General features: G+C 45.9%; 1 protein-coding gene across 7 annotated transcripts in view; it reads left to right on the forward strand.

Moving 5' to 3' along the window:
* The window catches only part of FAM193A (family with sequence similarity 193 member A), a 205,815-nt gene extending 186,564 nt beyond the window's left edge, over window positions 1-19,251 (forward strand). For 6 of the 7 annotated variants that reach the window (XM_010345212.3, XM_074395798.1, XM_074395796.1 and 3 more), the window contains 2 exons: window positions 492-573; window positions 18,453-19,251. In XM_010345212.3, coding sequence (XP_010343514.3) covers window positions 492-573; window positions 18,453-18,546 — 176 coding nt within the window. In that variant the 3' untranslated portion in view covers window positions 18,547-19,251. Of the gene's footprint in view, window positions 1-491; window positions 574-4,349; window positions 6,037-18,452 lie in introns of all 7 variants that reach the window. The other variant, XR_012516794.1, reaches the window with a different exon arrangement.
* Window positions 19,252-19,257: the final 6 nt, after the last annotated feature.

The following is a 19,257-nucleotide window of genomic DNA, read 5'->3' on the forward strand; positions in this document are numbered from 1 at the left end:
CCCTTTCTGTCAAGGGCACATTTGAGGGACAACACTTTTCCTTCCCCTGGGCCTGCCCTCTGGGCAGCTTCTGCTGGCATCCGTGCTCTGCCTGCCTCCAGCAGAGACTTGGGGCAGTCCCTGGGCTTGCATGCAGTTCAGATTTCTGGGACTCTTCTTGCTAAAGGGCTCTCTGATGGGTCACCTGTCATGGGATGACCAGTCACATGGGGAGTCCAGGTTCTAGGAAACATGGCTTCTAATGGGACCTGAAGCCACAGTTGCTTTGCTTAGCAGACACATGAGTTCCGCGGTTTCCAGGTCAGACCTGGGTGTTCATAAGCACACCAGAGAGATCTGTCCTCCTTTGGCCTTCTGTAAAATCTTGTTTCAGAGAAAATGTTTACAGTTTTTGAAGTTGTTTAAATTGAGTGAAGCCAAATGATTTCTTCTGTTCTGATAAGATAGCCTGCTGCTGTAATTTGACTTGCTTCTTCTCTTTTATTTTACAGATGATGTCTTTCTACCTAAAGATATTGACCTAGACAGTGTGGATATGGATGAGACAGAGAGGGAAGTGGAATATTTCAAAAGGTAAATGAGGAGGCTGAAACCGTGGTGGTTGTGTGCTTGCCATTCATGTTTGGTTTTTTGTCTTTACATGGCACTTGTAGTTGTCTTGGAGGAAGTTAGCTCTAGCAAGCCAGACAGCCTGGCTGGTGAAGAGCCTTGTAGCAGGACAGCCAGCCACACACACTCTCCCACAGTCCCAGCACTCACATAGTCACTTCTCCTCTCTCTCACATGCTCAAAAAATTGTTGATGACAGTGGCTTCCCCCCGCCCCTCCCTGCCAAGTGGCCGTTTCACTTCTGAGGCAGTGGCTCTGAAGGTGTGTTGGGCCAGCAGTCTCTCCTGGGGATAAAGGCAGGCCCCTCCCTAGACCTGCCTGATCAGATTCTGGGAAACGGCATCTGTGTTCTTGAAAGCCTTCAAGGTGACCCTCACATATGCTGATGGTTGAACACACTGGAGTGGCATGTTTTTAAGGAGAAAAGTAACATTTCAAATACACGATGTTTCTTGATGGGCAAACTTTTAACACTGCTGTGTTCTATAATGTTTTGTCTACTGTGTGAATTACTAATGGCAACAGAATTTTATCGATTTTATTTTTTCTTTTGAGAGGGAATCTCGCTGTATTGCCCAGGCTGGAGTGCAGTGGCACGATCTCGACTCACTGAAACCTCTGCCTCCAGGTTCAAGCAGTTGTCCTGCCTCAGCCTCTGGAGCACCTGGGATTACAGGCACACACCACCACGCCTGGCTAATTTTTGTATTTTAGTACAGATGGGGTTTCACTGTGTTGCCCAGACTGGTCTCAAAACTCCTGACGTCAGGTGATCTACCTACCTCAGCCTCCCAAAGTGCTGGGATTATAGGTGTGAGCGACTGCGCCCAGCCTGTTTATTTTACTTTTTTAGTTTTTGAGATGGAGTCTGTCGCACACGCTGGAGTGCAATGGTATGATCTTGACTTACTGTAGCCTCGATCTCCTGGGTTCAAGTTACTCTCCTGCCTCAGCCTGCCAAGTAACTAGGATTATAGGTGCCCTCCACCACACCTGGCTAATTTTTGTATTTTTAGTGGAAATGGGTTTTTACCATGTTGGCCGGGCAGGGCTTAAACTCTTGACCTTAAGTGATCCACCCATCTCAGCCTCCCAAAGTCCTGTGATAACAAGTGTGAGCCACTGCGACCAGCCAACAAAATTTTATTTTATTTTAAAGTTTCTTATTTCTGTCTTTGGAAACAAACACTTTAACCTCTTTGTTTCAAATAATACAGAATAGCAATGTGCAATACAAAAATTCATTAATTTATATCTAAATCATTAAAATTCTATGTTTCTGGAAATTATATCTACTTTTAATATCATTTATATATGTATATATTAGGTGGAGAACAGTTTTTTGCTAAAGTTAAGCATTCATTTATATTGTAAAAATTCAACAAAATTAAACTGGAGGCCAGGCATGGTGGCTCACGCCTGTAATCTCAGCACTTTGGGAGGCCAAGGCGGGTGTATTACTTGAGTTCAGGAATTTGAGACCAGCCTGACCAAGATGGTGAAACCTCGTCTCTACTAAAAATACAAAAGTTACCTGGGCATGGTGGCATGTGCCTATAGTCCCAGCTATTCATGAGTTTGAGGCAGGAGAATTTTTTTTTTTTTTTTTGAGACGGACTTTCGCTCTTGTTACCCAGGCTGGAGTGCAATGGCACGATCTCGGCTCACCGCAACCTCCGCCTCCTGGGTTCAGGCAATTCTCCTGCCTCAGCCTCCTGAGTAGCTTGGATTACAGGCATGTGCCACCATGCCCAGCTACTTTTTTGTATTTTTAGTAGAGACGGGGTTTCACCGTGTTGACCAGGATGGTCTTGATCTCTTGACCTCGTGATCCACCCGCCTCGGCCTCCCAAAGTGCTGGGATTACAGGCGTGAGCCACCGCGCCTGGCTAGAGGCAGGAGAATTGCTTGAACCTAGGAGGCAGAGGTTGCAGTGACCCGAGATTGGCCTGGCGACAGAGTGAGACTCCGTCTCAAAATAAATAAATAAGTAAGCGTGTGTGTGTGTGTGTGTGTGTGTGTGTGTGTGTGTGTGTGTGTGTGTGTGTTGGCCAGATGTGGTGGCATGAGCCTGTAGTTCCAGCTGCTCGGGCGGCTGAGATGGGAGGATGACTTGAGCCCAGGTGACTTGAGGGTGACTTGAGCCTCCCGGGTGGAGGTCCTAGTGAGCCGGTATTGTGCAGCTGCACACCAGCCAGGGCGACAAGAGTCCTGTCTCCCAAAAAAAAAAAAAAAAAAAAAAAAGATTTGTTTTTTTTTTTTGTAAATATATAAGTGAAAAGGAGGAAATAACTGCAGATACTGCAGAGATTAAAATAAGAGACCACTGGGAACAACTTTATTACAATTGACTTTAAACCTGAGATGAAATACAAAATCAGCTCAAGGTAAAAATAGAAAGCCTGAATAGGTCCAGTAACTACTAAAGAAATGAAAATAATAGCTGTAAGTCTTCCCAGTAAGAAAACTACATTTTAACAGTTTTACCAAGAATTCTACCAGACTTTCAAGCTTTCTACAAATGGATTATCCAGCCTTGAACAAATTCTGCCAGTGAATAGAAGCGAGTGGGACAGCACACCCACAAGTGAATACTGCCTACTTTGTTTTATGAGGCAAGTAAAATTTTGATAACCAAAATTTGCCCAAAACCATACCAGAAAAAAGAAAAATCACAGGTTTGTCATGTACAAATCCTAAAGAAAATATTTTCATACCTACATCTGTGTAATTAAAAAAAAAGAAATTACCAAATTCAGCAGTGTATTTTAAAAAGCAGTGTACCATGACCAAATTGGTTTATGCCAGGAATCCAAATAGTCTTTCATATTAGAACATCCACTTTATTGGCCGGGTGCAGTGTCTCATGCCTGTAACCCCAGCACTTTGGGAAGCCAAGGCAGGTGGATCATCTGAGGTTGGGAGTTCAAGACCAGCCTGACCAACATGGAGAAACCCCATCTCTACTAAAAATACAAAATTAGCTGGGCATGGTAGCGCATGCCTGTAATCACAGCTACTCAGGAGGCTGAGTCAGGAGAATTGCTTCAAACTGGGAGGCAGAGGTTGCAGTGAGCTGAAATTTCACCATTGCACTCCAGCCTGGGCAATAGGAGCAAGACTTTGTCTCAAAAAAAAAAGAAAGAAAAAATCCACTTATTTATTTATTTGAGACAGGATCCATACAACGACACAATCACTGTTCACTGTAGCCTTGACCTTCCCAGGCTCAAGCGGTCTTCCCACCTCAGCCCTCCAAGTAGCTGGGGACTACAGGTGCATGCCACCATGCCTGGGTAATTTTTTTTTTTTTTTTTTTTTTTTTTTTTTTTTTTGCAGAAATGGGGTTTCACCATGTTGCCCAAGCTGGTCTCAAAACTCCTGGCCTCAAGTGATCTGGTCACCAAGTGCTGGGATTATAGGTGTGAGCCCTCGTACCCAGCTAGAAAATCCACTAATATTAGTTGCTACATTAATATATTAAAGAAGAGCCATGTGATCATGGCTCAGTAGATTATGGATCAGTAGATTCCCAAAAAAAAAAAAAAAAAAAGGATTTTATTTTCAACCTTAAATTGTAATTCCTAGGCTAAAGGAATAGAAAAGAAGAAATAAAACTCAATTTTGCAGATGATGTAATTGTCTACATTGGAAATAGAAAAGAACTTAACAGCAAGGGGGCTAACTGTGTAGTTATCAGTACGGAAGTTATTTGCTTTTGTTTTTTTGTTTTTAAACAGAGCACGGTGGCTCACGCCTGTAATTTCAACATTTTGTGAGGCTGAGGTGGAAGGATCGCTTGAGCCCAGGAGTTTGAGACCAGCCTGAGCAACATAGTGAGACATTGTCTCTACAAAAAATAAAATAATTAGCCAGGTGTGGTGACTTGCACCTGTGGTCCCAGCTACTCGGGAGGCTGAGGTGGAAGGATCCCTTGAGGCCAGGAGATCAAGGCTGCAGTGAGCCAAGATGGTACCACTGCACTCCAGCTTGGGCAACAGAGCAAGACCCTGTCTAAAAAAAAAAAAAGTTATTTTTCTGTAAACCACAAATAATTAGAAATGTAGCTCAGATAAAAAGAGCACATTTATAATAGCACCAAATGCAGCATCCATGGATAAATCTGACAAAAGTTGCGTAAGACTTGTATACAAAAGACTATGAAACTTTACTGGAAAAAAACATTAAAGAAGATCTAAATCGCACTTTGGGAGGCCGAGACAGGTGGATCACCTGAGGTCAGAAGTGAGACCAGCTTGACCAACATGGAGAAACCCGTCTCTACTAAAAGTACAAAATTAGCCAGGCCTGGTGGCACATGCCTGTAATCCCAGCTACTTGGGAGCTGAGGCAGGAGAATCCCTTTAACCCAGGAGGCGGAGGTTGCGGTGAGCCGAGATGGCGCCATCGCACTCCAGCCTTGGCAACAAGAGTGAAACAACATGTAAAAAAAAAAAAAAAAAAAAAAAAAAAAAAAAAAAGCTCTAAATCACAGAGATTCATTATCCAAAGATAGGAAGGATTAATACCATGAAGCTGTGGAGGACTGGGCATAATGGCTTATGCCTGTAATCCCAGTGCTTTAGGAGGCCAAGGTGAGAGGATTGCTTGAAGCCAGGAATTTGAGACCTGGACAACATAGACCCCAACTCTGCAAAAAAAAAAAATTAAAAATTAGCCAGGCATGGTGGCATATCCCTGTAGTCCCAGCTACTCAGGAAATTGAGGCAGGAGGATGTAGTGAGCTATAGTTATGCCACCGCATTCCAGCCTAAGCAACAGAGAGACCCTTTCTCAAAAAAAAAAAGCAAACCATTAGGATCCCACAGCAAGCTTTTGACCAATAAACTACGAAGAGGTCTTCAGCCTGACCAAGGAGCCCCACGGCAAGACCAGGAGACGTGCTGCTGCTTCACAGGTTTGCAACCAGCGAGCCTTCCCTCTCTCCTGCTGGAGGAAGGCATGGAGGGGCGGGAGTTCTTTCCCACTACTCCTGGGAGCCCAGCTGGTTCAATTACTTTGGAAGAGAGTTTGGCAGAATCTAGCAAAACTGAAGTTGTGCCTCCCATGCAGCCCAACAAAGCACTGCACGCTTGTGTGCCTCACTAGAGGGAGTCCTGCCTGTCCCCGGGGGCAGGCAAGCGGAGGCCAGCAGCAGCATCTGTCTGTGTTTTCAGAATGCACTGAAGAGAGACAGACTATGGCCTCATGGACACACTGTTGAGTGAAATAAGATGTAAGACCACGTACATACAGTACAGCTTCCTCGATACAAGGCCACCATAAGCACAACTATACTACCATTTAGGATGCCATAGAGAAGTCAAGAAATTATCAAGAATTATGGCGAACTAATTACTCCAAACACTAGGACAGTGGCTACCTCTTGGAAGAGGACAGCACGGCGCCATGGTTAGCAGTGTCAGGGTTCGTGTCCTGGGGGTGCCGTTACGCAGGATTCTGCATGCTGGTTATGTGTATGTCTTGTGTGTCAGATGCCATGTGCATGTCTCACATAGTCTGCAGTTGGCAAAACAGGCCTGATGCAGAGACCACTGTGTCTGGCGTGCAGCGGGTGTGGGGATGGTCAAGGCCAGATCAAAGCCTTAGAGAGCAGCATGAGTTCTGTGCCCGTGCTGCAAGAACCTGTTGAAGCCATGGGATGGTTTTGATTGCATTTCTTCCTTAAATGACTTTGAGCAGGAAGATGGTTGATGTTCTTGAGCATTCTAGCTGTTGTGTAGAGAAGGGGTTTGGGGAACAGGGTCACACCTACACTAATGGAAACAGGATCAGTGATCAGGAGAGTTAGGAGAGGACAGCAGAGGAAGAAGGTAACATCACAAACTCAGGGTTTGACTGGCTGTAGCCAGGGAAAGAGAACTTGGATCCTGAGAGATGGCACAGTCAGCCCCTCCAGATTGGGGAAGTGGCGGGCTCAGTCTTCAGTCCCATGCCGACTCTCTCCACCTGGACAGAGTCTGCCAGGCAAGAATGCTGTTGGGCATTAACCAATGTTTGTGGTTGAATGAATGAGCCACAGTTTAAGCAAACATAATTATACCAAACGGATGGGTGACAGTAATTCCCCATTTTCAGATTTCATTCAAATTTCTGCTACCCAAATTGGAGCTGAAATGGTGAAGATTTCAGAAATTATTCAAAGTAAATACTTTTGAAATAAAATATTATTCTTTTCATTTAATACAGAAATTTGGCATTGTGGCTTAGGGAGGGAGGAGACATCTCAGTGAGGAATTTTAAGAGTGCCCACCTGTAATCCTGGCACTTTGCAAGGCCGAGGTATGTGGATGACTTGAGGTCAGGAGTTCAAGACCAGCCTGGCCAGCATGGTGAAACCCCACCTCTACTAAAAATACAGAAATCAATCCGGTATGGTGGTGCATACCTGTAGTTCCAGCTCCTCAGGAGGCTGAGACAGGAGAATCACTTGAACCTGGGGGGTGGGGCGGACATTGCAGTGAGCCAAGATCATGCCACTGCACTCCAGCCTGGGCAACAGAGCGAGACTCCATCTCAAAAAAAAAAAAAAAAAAGATTGCCCAAAAGCCAAATTGGGATTGCATCACAGTGACGAAACACGACTTAAGTCAAGTCATAGATTTGTGTCACCAGTTACCTGCTGAATCATCTCTAGTCTTTGGTGTTTTATAGTTTTAGTTTTCTCAGAAGTAAAACAGTGAGAGATTGGTCACACTAATGCTTTGAATTGTGGAAATATAATCCACATGAGGACTATAAAATGTAAGTCGGCCAGAACGAGAAAAGAACTACTCCATTAGGGAGCCAACTAAAAATACCATTAAGAAATTAAATCTTGGCCGGGCGCGGTGGCTCAAGCCTGTAATCCCAGCACTTTGGGAGGCCGAGGCGGGTGGATCGCGAGGTCAAGAGATCGAGACCATCCTGTTCAACATGGTGAAACCCCATCTCTACTAAAAATACAAAAATTAGCTGGGCATGGTGGCGCGTGCCTGTAATCCCAGCTTGGGAGGCTGAGGCAGGAGAATTGCTTGAACACAGGAGGCGGAGGTTGCGATGAGCCGAGATCGCGCCATTGCACTCCAGCCTGGGTAACAAGAGCGAAACTCCGTCTCAAAAAAAAAAGAAAAAAGAAATTAAATCTTGATTTTTCTTTAGAGACTTCTTGTAGTCAGGAAGAAACTCAGGACTCAGTCCAAATTAGTAATAAGACCTCAAAAACAGTGGTCTAATAATAACAGGTGTACTATAGAAACAATTTTTCACGGGTCATGGTGGCTCACACCATCCCAGCACTTTGGGAGGCTGAGGCAGAAGGATTCCTTGAGCCCAGGAATTTGAGACCAGCCTGGGCAACATAGCGAGACCTCACCTCTACTAAAAATACAAACATTAGCCTGGTGTGGTGGCGAGTACCTGTAGTCCCAGCTGCTCAGGAGACAGGTGGGAGGATTGCTTGAGCTCAGAGAGCAAAGTTGCAGGGAGCCAAAATCGCACCACTCAGACTCTCCCTCAAAAAAAAAGATAAATAATAGTAGAACTAATTTACCAAAGGTAAATAACTAATTTATTTGTAAGATAAGTTTTAGGCTTATTATACTTGACCTGATTGCATAAAGTAACTGCAAGAACAGTAGGCTCCTTTTGTTTTTTGCCAGTACTGTTTTGTTGAGACTGTAGTGCTCAGTCTTGACTGTGTTCTTTGAAGTGGGCACAGCCATTGCTTCTGCTGCTGCTTCTTGGTCTTCAGGTTTCCCTGCTGCTTATTGAGCTGGCAGCACATGGCACATGTTCTTGTGCAAGCCGTGTGATCCAGGGGCTAGTACATCTTGCTCTTTCAGAATTTCCTGAGGTCGTCTTTCTGCGTCCGGTAAATGTTGGTGAGAACACAGGCAATGGATTTGTGGACCTCCTGTATCTTGGAGAGTTGGGTTGCCGCACCGGGTGTCACCCTGGCCTCCTGTAGCTGGGGCAGCTCCACCTCCAGGTTGCCTACCTGTCTCAGCAGTTCCTCCTCCCCAGGGGCCTCAGCCCAAGCCCAACAAGCGGAAGAGGCGGGAGGTGGGCTGTAGTGGCACTAGGACATTCTGCACAGCATCCCACAGACCTGCCTTGCCAGTGAGATCCTGGGGCTCAGCCTGCACCCCACAGCACTCCCATAGGGGTTCCTTTTATATTGGTTTTGCTGAAACTTTTTCATAAGGAATCTCAGATTAGACTTTTAAAAGCCTCTCGAGTTATGAAGCCAAGCCAGGGATTCATTCTTGTGACAGAATCTGCAATACCTGTATGAATTGGGTGAATTCCTCTCTCCTCAAGGTTCTCAAGTATCTTGAGGTTCCTGGGCCTGTCAGAAATTGATGTTTTTTTACTTATCACAAGATCAGGAACTTTGTAAGGGAACCATGTGGACGAAGTCCCGGCCAGTCTTTCGTCTGGTCTGTTGGCTTTACAAAGTCCATTTTAATCCCTCAAAGCAGTCTGGTCATATCTGAAAACATGCCATTTCTGTCAAAGCCTTGGCAAAATAATCACCATCTCCAGTTGTTTCCTGTTATAAAGAAAAAATAGATTCTTACTGAACTTATGCAAATAATTACATTGCCATAGGAATATTTACATAAAGTTTCTAAATTCTGAAGGAACTGGCTAGAGAGAAAGGGGTGTGTGTGTGTGTGTGTGTGTGTGTTTGAGAAGATAGGGTCTTGATCTCTCACCCAGGCTGGAGGGCAGTGGCACAATCACAGCTCACTGCAGTATCAAGCTCCCAGGCTCAAGCAATCCCCAGGCTCAAGCAATCCCCCTGAGTAGCTCTGTCTACAGGCCGGTGCCACAATGCTTGGCTAATTTTTCTTTTCTTTTTTAGAGACGGGAGTCTCACTGTGTTGCCCGGACTGCCACCTTTCTGGGTTCCGTCTAATTTTTTTTTTTTTTTTTTTTTTTTTTTGAGACGGAGTTTCGCTCTTGTTACCCAGGCTGGAGTGCAATGGCGCGATCTCGGCTCACCGCAACCTCCGCCTCCTGGGTTCAAGCAATTCTCCTGCCTCAGCCTCCTGAGTAGCTGGGATTACAGGCACGCGCCACCATGCCCAGCTGATTTTTTGTATTTTTAGTAGAGATGGGGTTTCACCGTGTTGACCACGATGGTCTCGATCTCTTGACCTCGTGATCCACCCGCCTCGGCCTCCCAAAGTGCTGGGATTACAGGCTTGAGCCACCGCGCCCGGCCTCTCCGTCTAATTTTTTAAATTAAATTTTAAAAATAGAGGCTGGGCACAGTGGCTTACGCCAATAATCCCAGCACTTTGGGAGGCCAAGGTGAGCAGATCACCTGAGGGTAGGAGTTCAAGACCAGCCTGGCTTACATGGCAAAACCCCGTCTCTACTAAAAATACAAAAATTAGCCAGGTGTTATGGCAGATGCCTGTAATCCCAGCTACTTGGGAGGCTGATGCCGGAGAATTGCTTGAACCCAGGAGGCAGAGGTTGCAGTGAGCTGAGATTTTACTACTGCATTCCAGCCTGGGCAACAGAGCAAGACTCTGTCTCAAAATAAATAAATAAAAATAGAGAAAGACTTCCGCCATGTTTCCCAGGCTGGTCTGGAACTCCAGAGCTTAGAGGATTCTTAACCTTCCAAAGTGCTGGGATTGCAGGAATGAGCCACTACACCTGGCCCCATGTTTCAATTTTGCTTATACCCAATTGCTGTAACTTATAAATAGCTCAAGAGAAGAAGGTTTTCTTGACTTTGGGAAACAAAGCATAAACAGAATCAGCAGTGTTTCAAACAAAAAAAGTCATGGAAATCATTTCAGTCCCCTACCAGTTCAGTCTTACTAATTGTTCAGCTTAAAATTGGGTTAGGACCTTTCACAATCCCATCAGTTTTTTGGGTGGAGTTCTGGACGTTTTTACCTAGTGTTCTCCATCGTCCACCAGAAACCTGTTCAAGAGTGTCTGTCTTCGTCCATTCCATGAATTTTCTTGAACACATGACACAACAAAGATTTGTAAAATCCTAAGAAAACATTAGGATAATGCAATTTAATGTACATACCAAGAGAGATTTTTAGGAATTTTTTTTTTTTTTTTTGGAGACAAGAATTTTGCTCTTGTTGCCCAGGCTGGAGTGCAGTGGTGCGATCTCAGCTCACTGCAACCTCCGCCTCCCAAGTATCTGGGATTACAGGTGTGTGCCACCACACCTGGCTAATTTTTTTTTGTGTTTTTAGTAGAGACAGGTTTCTCCAGTTTGATCCTCCTGCCTAGGCCTTCCACAGTGTTGGGATTACAGGTGTGAGCCACAATGCCTGGCAGTTTTTAGGAATCTCCTACAATTTTGGAACATGTATTAATAATATATCCATACAAATATAACTCAAAGTTAAACACCAGTTATTTTTTTGACAATACTTTCTGTATTATTTTAATATACCAAAAAAAGCCTATTATGTTTCTTTTGGACTTTGAAGCCCAGCCGTCCACCATCCACTTGATTTTTGAGACAGAGTTTCGCTCTTGTTACCCAGGCTGGAGTGCAATGGTGCGGTCTCAGCTCACCGCAACCTCCGCCTCCTGGGTTCAGGCAATTCTCCTGCCTCAGCCTCCTGAGTAGCTGGGATTACAGGCACGCGCCACCATGCCCAGCTAATTTTTTGTATTTTTAGTAGAGACGGGGTTTCACCATGTTGACCAGGATGGTCTCGATCTCTCGACCTCATGATCCACCCGCCTCGGCCTCCCAAAGTGCTGGGATTACAGGCTTGAGCCACCGTGCCCGGCCTCATCCACTTGATTTTTTTAAATGTTCAAAAGTTAGTTTGGGTTGGGTGCAGCGGCTCATGCCTATAATCCCAACACTTTGGGAGGCCGAGGTGGGTGGATTGCTTGAGGCCAAGAAGAGTTCAAGACCAACCTGGACAACATGGTAAAAACCCATCTCTACAGAAAATACAAAAATTAGCCGGGGGGTAGTGGCGGGTTTCTGTGGTCCCAGCTACTCGGGAGGCTGAGGCATGAGAATCACTTGAACGCAGGAGGCAGAGGCTGATCACACTACTGCACTCCAGCCTGGGCAACAGAGTGAGACCCTGTTTCAGAAAAGAAAAAGAAGTAGCTGGGCGTGGTGGCTCACATCTGTAATCCCAGCACTTTGGGAGGCCAAGGTGGGCAGATCACCTGAGGTCAGGTATTTAAGAACAGCCTGACCAACATGGTAAAACTAAAAATCTCTACTAAAAATACAAAAATTAAGGCCGGGCACGGTGGCTCCAGCCTGTAATCCCAGCACTTTGGGAGGCCGAGGCGGGTGGATCACGAGGTCGAGAGATCGAGATCATCCTGGTCAACATGGTGAAACCCCATCTCTACTAAAAGAAAAAATAAAAAAAATTAGCTGGGCATGGTGGTGCGTGCCTGTAATCCCAGCTACTCAGGAGGCTGAGGCAGGAGAAGTGCCCGAACCCAGAAGGCGGAGGTTGCGGTGAGCCGAGATCGTGCCATTGCACTCCAGCCTGGGTAACAAGAGTGAAACTCCGTCTCAAAAAAAAAATACAAAAATTAGCTGAGCGTGTTGGCAAGGTGCCTGTAATTGAAGCTACTTGGGAGGCTGGGGCAGGAGAATCACTTGAATTTGGGAGGCGGAGGTTACAGTGCACTGAGATCGCACCATTACACTCCAGCCTGGGCAACGAGCAGTTCTTCATCTCAAAAAAAAAGTTAGTTTGAAGTAAAAAAGACTAATTCTGAATTTAAATTTTGATTTTAGGAAGTATATCAAATATTAAAGATTTTAAAACTCGATACCGAGCCGGGCGCGGTGGCTCACGCCTGTAATCCCAGCACCTTGGGAGGCCGAGGCGGGTGAATCACGAGGTCAAGAGATCGAGACCATCCTGGTCAACATGGTGAAACCCCGTCTCTACTAAAAATACAAAAAACTAGCTGGGCGTGGTGGCGCGTGCCTGTAATCCCAGCTACTCAGGAGGCTGAGGGAGGAGAATTGCCTGAACCCAGGAGGCGGAGGTTGCGGTGAGCCGAGATTGCGCCATTGCACTCCAGCCTGGGTAACAAGAGCGAAACTCCGTCTCAAAAAAAAAAAAAAAAACTCGATACCAAAATAAGATCATCACAAAATAAGTTAGTCATTTAAGCAAAGTAATAATTTAGAGATTTCAGAAAGTAAAAACCTTTATCTTTGGATAGAAGGCTCCAGTTTTGGGGGGTTGGGGTTTTGGGGTTGGCTTTTTTGTTGTTGTTTTGGGTTTTTTATATTTTTGTTTTTTTGAGATAGGGTCTCACTCTGTTGCCCAGCCAGTGGCACAATCAGGGCTCACTGCAGCCTTGACCACCAGGCTCAGGTGATCCTTCCACCTCCGCCTCCTAGGTAGCTGGGACCACAGGCAAGACTCATGCCCTGCCTGAGACTCAGTTTTCTAAATAGAAGACATAGAGAAAACGGCATGAGGTCGCAGAATATCTCTCCCTCTTTTTTTTTTTCTTTAACAACTTACTCAAAAGATAATTGAGAAAACATTTTTATTATTTCTTGCTAATACTACATGAAATCTTATTCAATAGAGAAAATCAGTTGCATCACTGTATTAATACTAATAAAACCTTTTAAACAGATCATCCAATCTCAATCAGCTTTGACCACAGAAGGTTTTTATAAATCTTTTATAACCTCTTATAATTTTCCCATTCACTTCCTTTTTCCAACTTTCTATATCCATTTTCCATCTTTTTTTCTTCATCTTAATACAGCTTTTAAATAACCTCTAAACTAGTCAAAAACACTTTTTCCAAAATGAGAACAGAACCACATCCTCGTGTTTTTCTTAGAACCTTCCTTCCCAAAACGTATCTTATGTTTCTTACGTATTCTTTGTATAGAACTGTTTTCCTTCTTCTCTCTACTTTGAGTTACATGTTAGTCAGAATTTTAACTTTCGGTAACCTTAAATTGTAGTGAAAACCTAAGGTATTAGCAATTATTAATCTTCTGTTTATCTGAAATTGGAAGCCAACAGTGTTGCCAGGTGCAGTGCTCACACCTTGTAATCCCAGCTATTCGGGAGGCTAAGGCAGGAGGATCATCTGAGCCCAGGCGTCTAAGGCTTTGGTGAGCTGCAGTTGGGTCACTGCACTCCAGCCTGGGAGATAGAGTGAGACCCTGTCTCAAAAACCAAACAAAGCACGGAGAAAGAATTTAAGCTTTCCAGACAATGAAGCTTTACAATATTGGCAGAAATCATGTCAAGAAAAAGAAAAGCGGGCTGAGAGAGTACATAGAGTTATCAAAGGTTAAGGAAGAAAGGAATTCAGTCTACTGAGCACCTTTTTTTAATTAATTAATTTTTATTCAACTTTATTTTTTCTTTGAGATAGAGTTTCACTCTTGTTCACACTGGAGTGCAATGGTGCGATCTCAGCTCACTGCAGTCTCTGCCTCCCAAGTTCAAGCAGTTCTCCTGCCTCAGCCTCCTGAGCAGTTTCGATCGCAGGTGCCCAACACCATGCCCGGCTACTTTTTTTTTGTATTTTTAGTAGAGACGGGGTTTCACCATGTTGGCCAAGCTGGCCTCCAACTCCTGACCTCAGGCAGTCTGTCTGCCTCGGCCTCCCAAAGTGTTGTGATTACAGGTGTGAGCCACTGTGCCCGGCCCTGTCTCTCCTTTTTAATTAAATTAAATAAATAAACATATATGGAGAGTCAGAAGATGCTAGCCTAGGCAACATAGCAAGACCTCATCTCTACAAGAAGTAAGAAAATTAGCTGGGCACAGGTGGCACGTGACTGTAGTAGTCCCAGCTACCCCGGAAGCTGAGGTGGGAGGGTCGCTTGAGCCCAGAAGGTCAAGGTTGCAGTGAGCTGTGATTGCACAGCTGCACTCCAGCCTGGGCAACAGAATAAGGCCCTGTCCCAAAAAAAGAAAAAAGTGTCATGTCCAGAGAGGCAGTGAAATGTGAGAGCAGGCACATCCCGCCCCCTCTACCACCTCGAGCTGAGTAATCCACCTGCTGTGTGGACTCTAGATACTAGAGTGTTGCCACCAAGTAGCCATAAATTAACCTCCTAATGATTTCATACACTGGATAACTCATATCCTATAGTTCAACCATGTATAGCCCATCACTATCAAATTCTGTAAACCAATGAGAATTTTTGGCAACTTTTTTTTTAAGACAGTAGTCTTCCTCCGTCACCCAGGCCGGAGTGCAGTAGTGTGATCTTGGCTCACTGCAGCCTTGACCTCCCAGGCTCAATTGATCCTCCCACCTCAGCCTCCTGACTAGCTGGGACGACAGGCGTGGTCCACCAATCTCAGCTAATTTTTAAAATATTTAGTAGAAACAGGGTCTTATTATGTTGTCCAGGCTGGTCTCAAACTCCTGGATTTAAGTGATCCATCTGCCTTGGCCTTCCAAATGTTGGGATTAGAGGCGTAAGCCACCAAGCCTGGCCCTGACAAACAACTTTTGTAATCACCTCCTCTCCCAGTTTGTTGTTTTTTCTTAAAACTTGGTTGTTCTTTCTAACCTTCCTCCCTTTCTAAAACAGGGCAAGAGATTTGGGTTTCAGGCGTAAAAAGGAAAACTGCCTGGTCTGGCCTCTCTTCGCAGCATGGGATCTGCAGCAGTTTCGCTCCCTTCCTGCTGTGGTTTCATTTTTTTGGCCTAAATTACACAGCACGCTTTTAAAATTGCTGCTTCCCATTCTTTGTAATTCAGACCTTTTTTCCTCCTTAAATTGGTGACCAAGGCCGGGTGTGGTGGCTCACGCCTGTAATCCCAGCATTTTAGAGGCCAAGGCAGTGGACCACTTGAGGTCAGGAGTTTGAGACCAGCCTGGCCAACATGGTGAAACCCCACTTGTAGCTAAAAATATAAAAAATAAATAAATATAAATAAGTGAAGTGTGTTGGCGCACGCCTGTAGTCCCAGCTACTCGGGAGGCAGAGCTAGGAGGATCTCTTAATCCTGGGAAGTAGAGGTTGCAGTGAGCCCAGATCGTGCCATTGCACTCCAGTCTAGGCAAAGAGAGCAAGACTCTGTCTCAAAAAAAAAAAAAAAAAAAAAAAAAAAAAAAAAAATGGTGACAAATTCCTGTTAGTTTTAAACTGGTGCATGAAGGTGAGTTCTCTCCTTGGCCCTCAAGTTGAGAGATTTAGAAGTCTGTTTGTTTTAGAGAATGGTCTCAGTCACTTAAGGATGTAAATCTTTTTTATTTTATTTATTTATTTTGAGACACAGTCTCACTCTGTCATCCAGGGAATTAGCTAAGCAGCATTCCAGCTGAGACTGGATTCAAAACAAAGTTACGATTCTTTAGAGCCACCACAGATTCCTTTCCTCTGTGGATACCTTTAGCTTAGAAGTTCCACTAATAGGAATTAATGATGACTCTTGACCATTTGGGATACATTATCTTTTCTACCAATGGAAACTAAAATATCGCTCTCTCAAATACTGGGTGGTGTTGAGCTGAAGACAGTCCAGGGGCTCTCTCCACCTCTCCTGTGTTTGCCTAAAGGTAGGACATGAATCCTTCTTTACTGAAGACAGCCACTCATCAGTCCACAGATGGTGCCAGCAGGGCCAGAAGAATCTGTGAGCAGATTTTAGACCCTAAAAGACTTTAAAAATAGAGTCTCATTCTGTGGTTCAGGCTGAAGTCAAGTGGCCCAGTCACAGTTCTGGGACTACAGATGTTCCACCATGCCTGGCTAATTTAAAAAAAAAAAAAAAAAAAAAAAAATTTTTTTTCTTTTTTTTTTTTTCTTTTTTTTTTTTTTTGAAGAACTAGTTTCACTCTTATTGCCCAGGCTACAGTGCAATGGCAGGATCTCAGCTCGCCACAGCCTCTGCCTCCCAGGTTCAAGTGATTCTCCTGCCTCAGCCTTCTGAGCCTCCACCATGCCCGGCTACTTTTTTTTTTTTTTTGGGTAGAGAAGGCACCCTTTATGTTGCCCGGGCTGGTCTTGAACTCCTGGCCTCTGGGATCTTTCCACCTCAGCCTCTCAAAGTACTGGGATTACAAGCATGAGGTCCCACCACAGCCCAACCCCATACATTTTACCTTCCCTAATTTTCCCAACTTTGGGCACTAGTCCCATGGGCAGTTCTCTGTTTTTCTACTTTCCTGTCTCTTTTAAATCTTCCGCCTGGCATGTGTGCACAGCCAGCTGAGAAGCTGAGGCACTGGAAAACATGCCTGACAGCTGTGGGTCGCGCCCTGGCAGCTGGCAGGACGTTCTTTAAGCTGTCCTTGAGAGGGTCTGGGTCCTAAAAGCCATAAAGGGATTCTTAATTTTGGTCTCGCATGTCTGTGTTGGTTTTGAGTAGTTTGTGTAGGTATGCCCTTGAATGATTGCAGATTTATGGTTTGTGTTTAGAATATGATGGGGGTTTTCTTGTTTTGTTTAGCCTTCTCCTAAGCGAAATGAAACCGTATACTCCAAAAGGAAACAGTTTATTAAAACTCGAAGACAAACTGCTTTAAATAGTGATTATCCTAGACCTCTAATGAGCACATATGTTCCACCTCCAAAACTTTTTCAGAGGGCTGGGTGGGGAGGTACAAGGTCTGGTTCTGTCTGCTGAGGCTGGAGTGCGGTGCCACATTCTTGGCTTATGACAGTGGGTAGCTAGTCGGGCGCAGGCAGGGCAGGGGAGGGCTTCCTCCGCCCACCAGGGATGTGACTGTCAGGCGATGGTCAGGCAGTTGTTACACTGCCTCTCTGAAGTAAGTGGTCACCGCCAGCACCTGGGAAAGGCGGTTTCTGTAGTAGACCAATACCTGAAGCTGGTAACCAGCAGCTTCCCGATAAGATCTCAGCAGTCGGGCAAGTGCGCTCAAGCTGGGCAGTAAGAGGTGCAAAATGGTGGCGTTTACCTGGTGTGTGAGCTTCCAGGGACTTTCCACCCATAAGGGAAGGAGCCTCAGGGGAGCATGTGCACGCTCCAGGACACACACCACACGTGCTCCCTCCCAAGCGCTAGCAGGCCACTGTGCGTGCGGGCAGCCTGCCCCAAGGGAGGAGTTGGGAGAGCGTCCAGGGCCCCGCATCGGAGGCCAGACGGGGCACCAGCCTCTCGGGTCGCCCACTGGGCCTCTTCGAGTGCTCCTTCCTTCCTTTTGTTTCTGCTCTAGAGCTTTTTCATAAACTTTCACTCCTGTTCTAAAACTTGATGCAGTTTCTTCTTCTGCCTTATGGCCTTTGGTCAAATTCTTTCTTCTGAGAAGGCGAGAATTGAGGCTGCTGCAGATCCCTTGAGATTCGTCGCTGGCAGCTCAGATACCTGCCATTGGCAGCAGGCTCACCGCAGCCTCAGCCTCCCGGCTTAAGCCATGCTCCCACCACAGCCTCCTGAGTAGTTGGGATCACAGGTGTGTCCCACCACACCTGGCTAATTTTTGTATTTTTTGTAGAGGTGAGGTTTGACCGTGTTGCCCAGGCTGGTCTTGAACTTGTGAGCTCAAGCGATCCCACCTGCCTCAGCCTCCCAAAGTGCTGGGATTACAGGTGTGAGCCACCATGCCCAGCCTGGGCCTGATAATTTAAGGGGGGCTCACAGTTCTGAGATTAAAAGTTTTTTTTTATTTCCCAGGACTCCCTCTACCCACCCAGTACGCCTCCTGAGTCTTTTCCTCTTCTCAGGTACAGCCTATGGCAGGGCCTGAAGGGGCCCCTTGACACCATGCCCCTCACTGGGACTCCACACCCCCAAGCCCACAGCAAGTTTCTAGCAAGATCAGGAGCATGCTAGGCTTTGCCGAGCCCCAGGCTGGCTGTGGGCCGTTTCCCTCCGTGACTGGCTTTTTGTCTTTGCAGGTTCTGCTTGGATTCTGCTAGACAGACCCGACAAAGACTGTCTATCAACTGGTCCAATTTTAGCTTGAAAAAAGCCACCTTTGCTGCCCACTGAATGAGGACTGCCTGGAGAGGGACACGCAGGAGGCAGGCCAGGCTGTGCCACCCCAAGAGCCAAGCCCCTCGCTGGCACCCCAGAGCCACGGTGCTTGCCAAGGGCTGGGCGGAGCCGGTGCCGCCTGAGACCCCAGACTGAGAAGCTGATGCTCGGCCCACGCCGTTAGCTCGTGTGCGTGTAGTCTGTGCGTGAGACTCCTTCGATCGTAGCTCTGTGCTGTCCGATTGGAACAGTAGTTCCCGCTGAGTCCTCCCACCACTGCGGCCTCAGAGGCCTGGGCCGTGGCCAGATAGGAGTCTGCATCATCCACGTGGCTCCGTTGCCTCTGCATTGCGCCGTGTCCTGTCATCTGTCCTCACTGGGGTACTGGCCGTCACTCAGCTCTCCTGTGCCCCTGCGTCCCACCCTAGGCGGGCTGGGCGGGGCAGGCCTCCTTCGTTCTCCACAATCTGCTGTCTCTGAGTGTACACGTTGCGCTGTTTGTGTTTGATCCCCCCGACTTGTAGCCAGCTTGTGTAAGATCCCTGCAGAATGAGAAAGTTAAAAACAAGAAACCCACCCAGTACTCACACCATCAAGTCTGTTATAGAGTGTACGACTGTATTAACACGGAGGCCTGCCTGGCTACTTTTAACATATTGTTAAGTAATATTAAAATCATGTCTTTCTTTTTGAAAGATGGAATACATTAGTACAGCAGGAGATCTC

This window comes from Saimiri boliviensis, chromosome 3 (genome assembly GCF_048565385.1).
Source record: "Saimiri boliviensis isolate mSaiBol1 chromosome 3, mSaiBol1.pri, whole genome shotgun sequence".
In the NCBI taxonomy this organism is placed as follows: Eukaryota; Metazoa; Chordata; class Mammalia; order Primates; family Cebidae; genus Saimiri; species Saimiri boliviensis.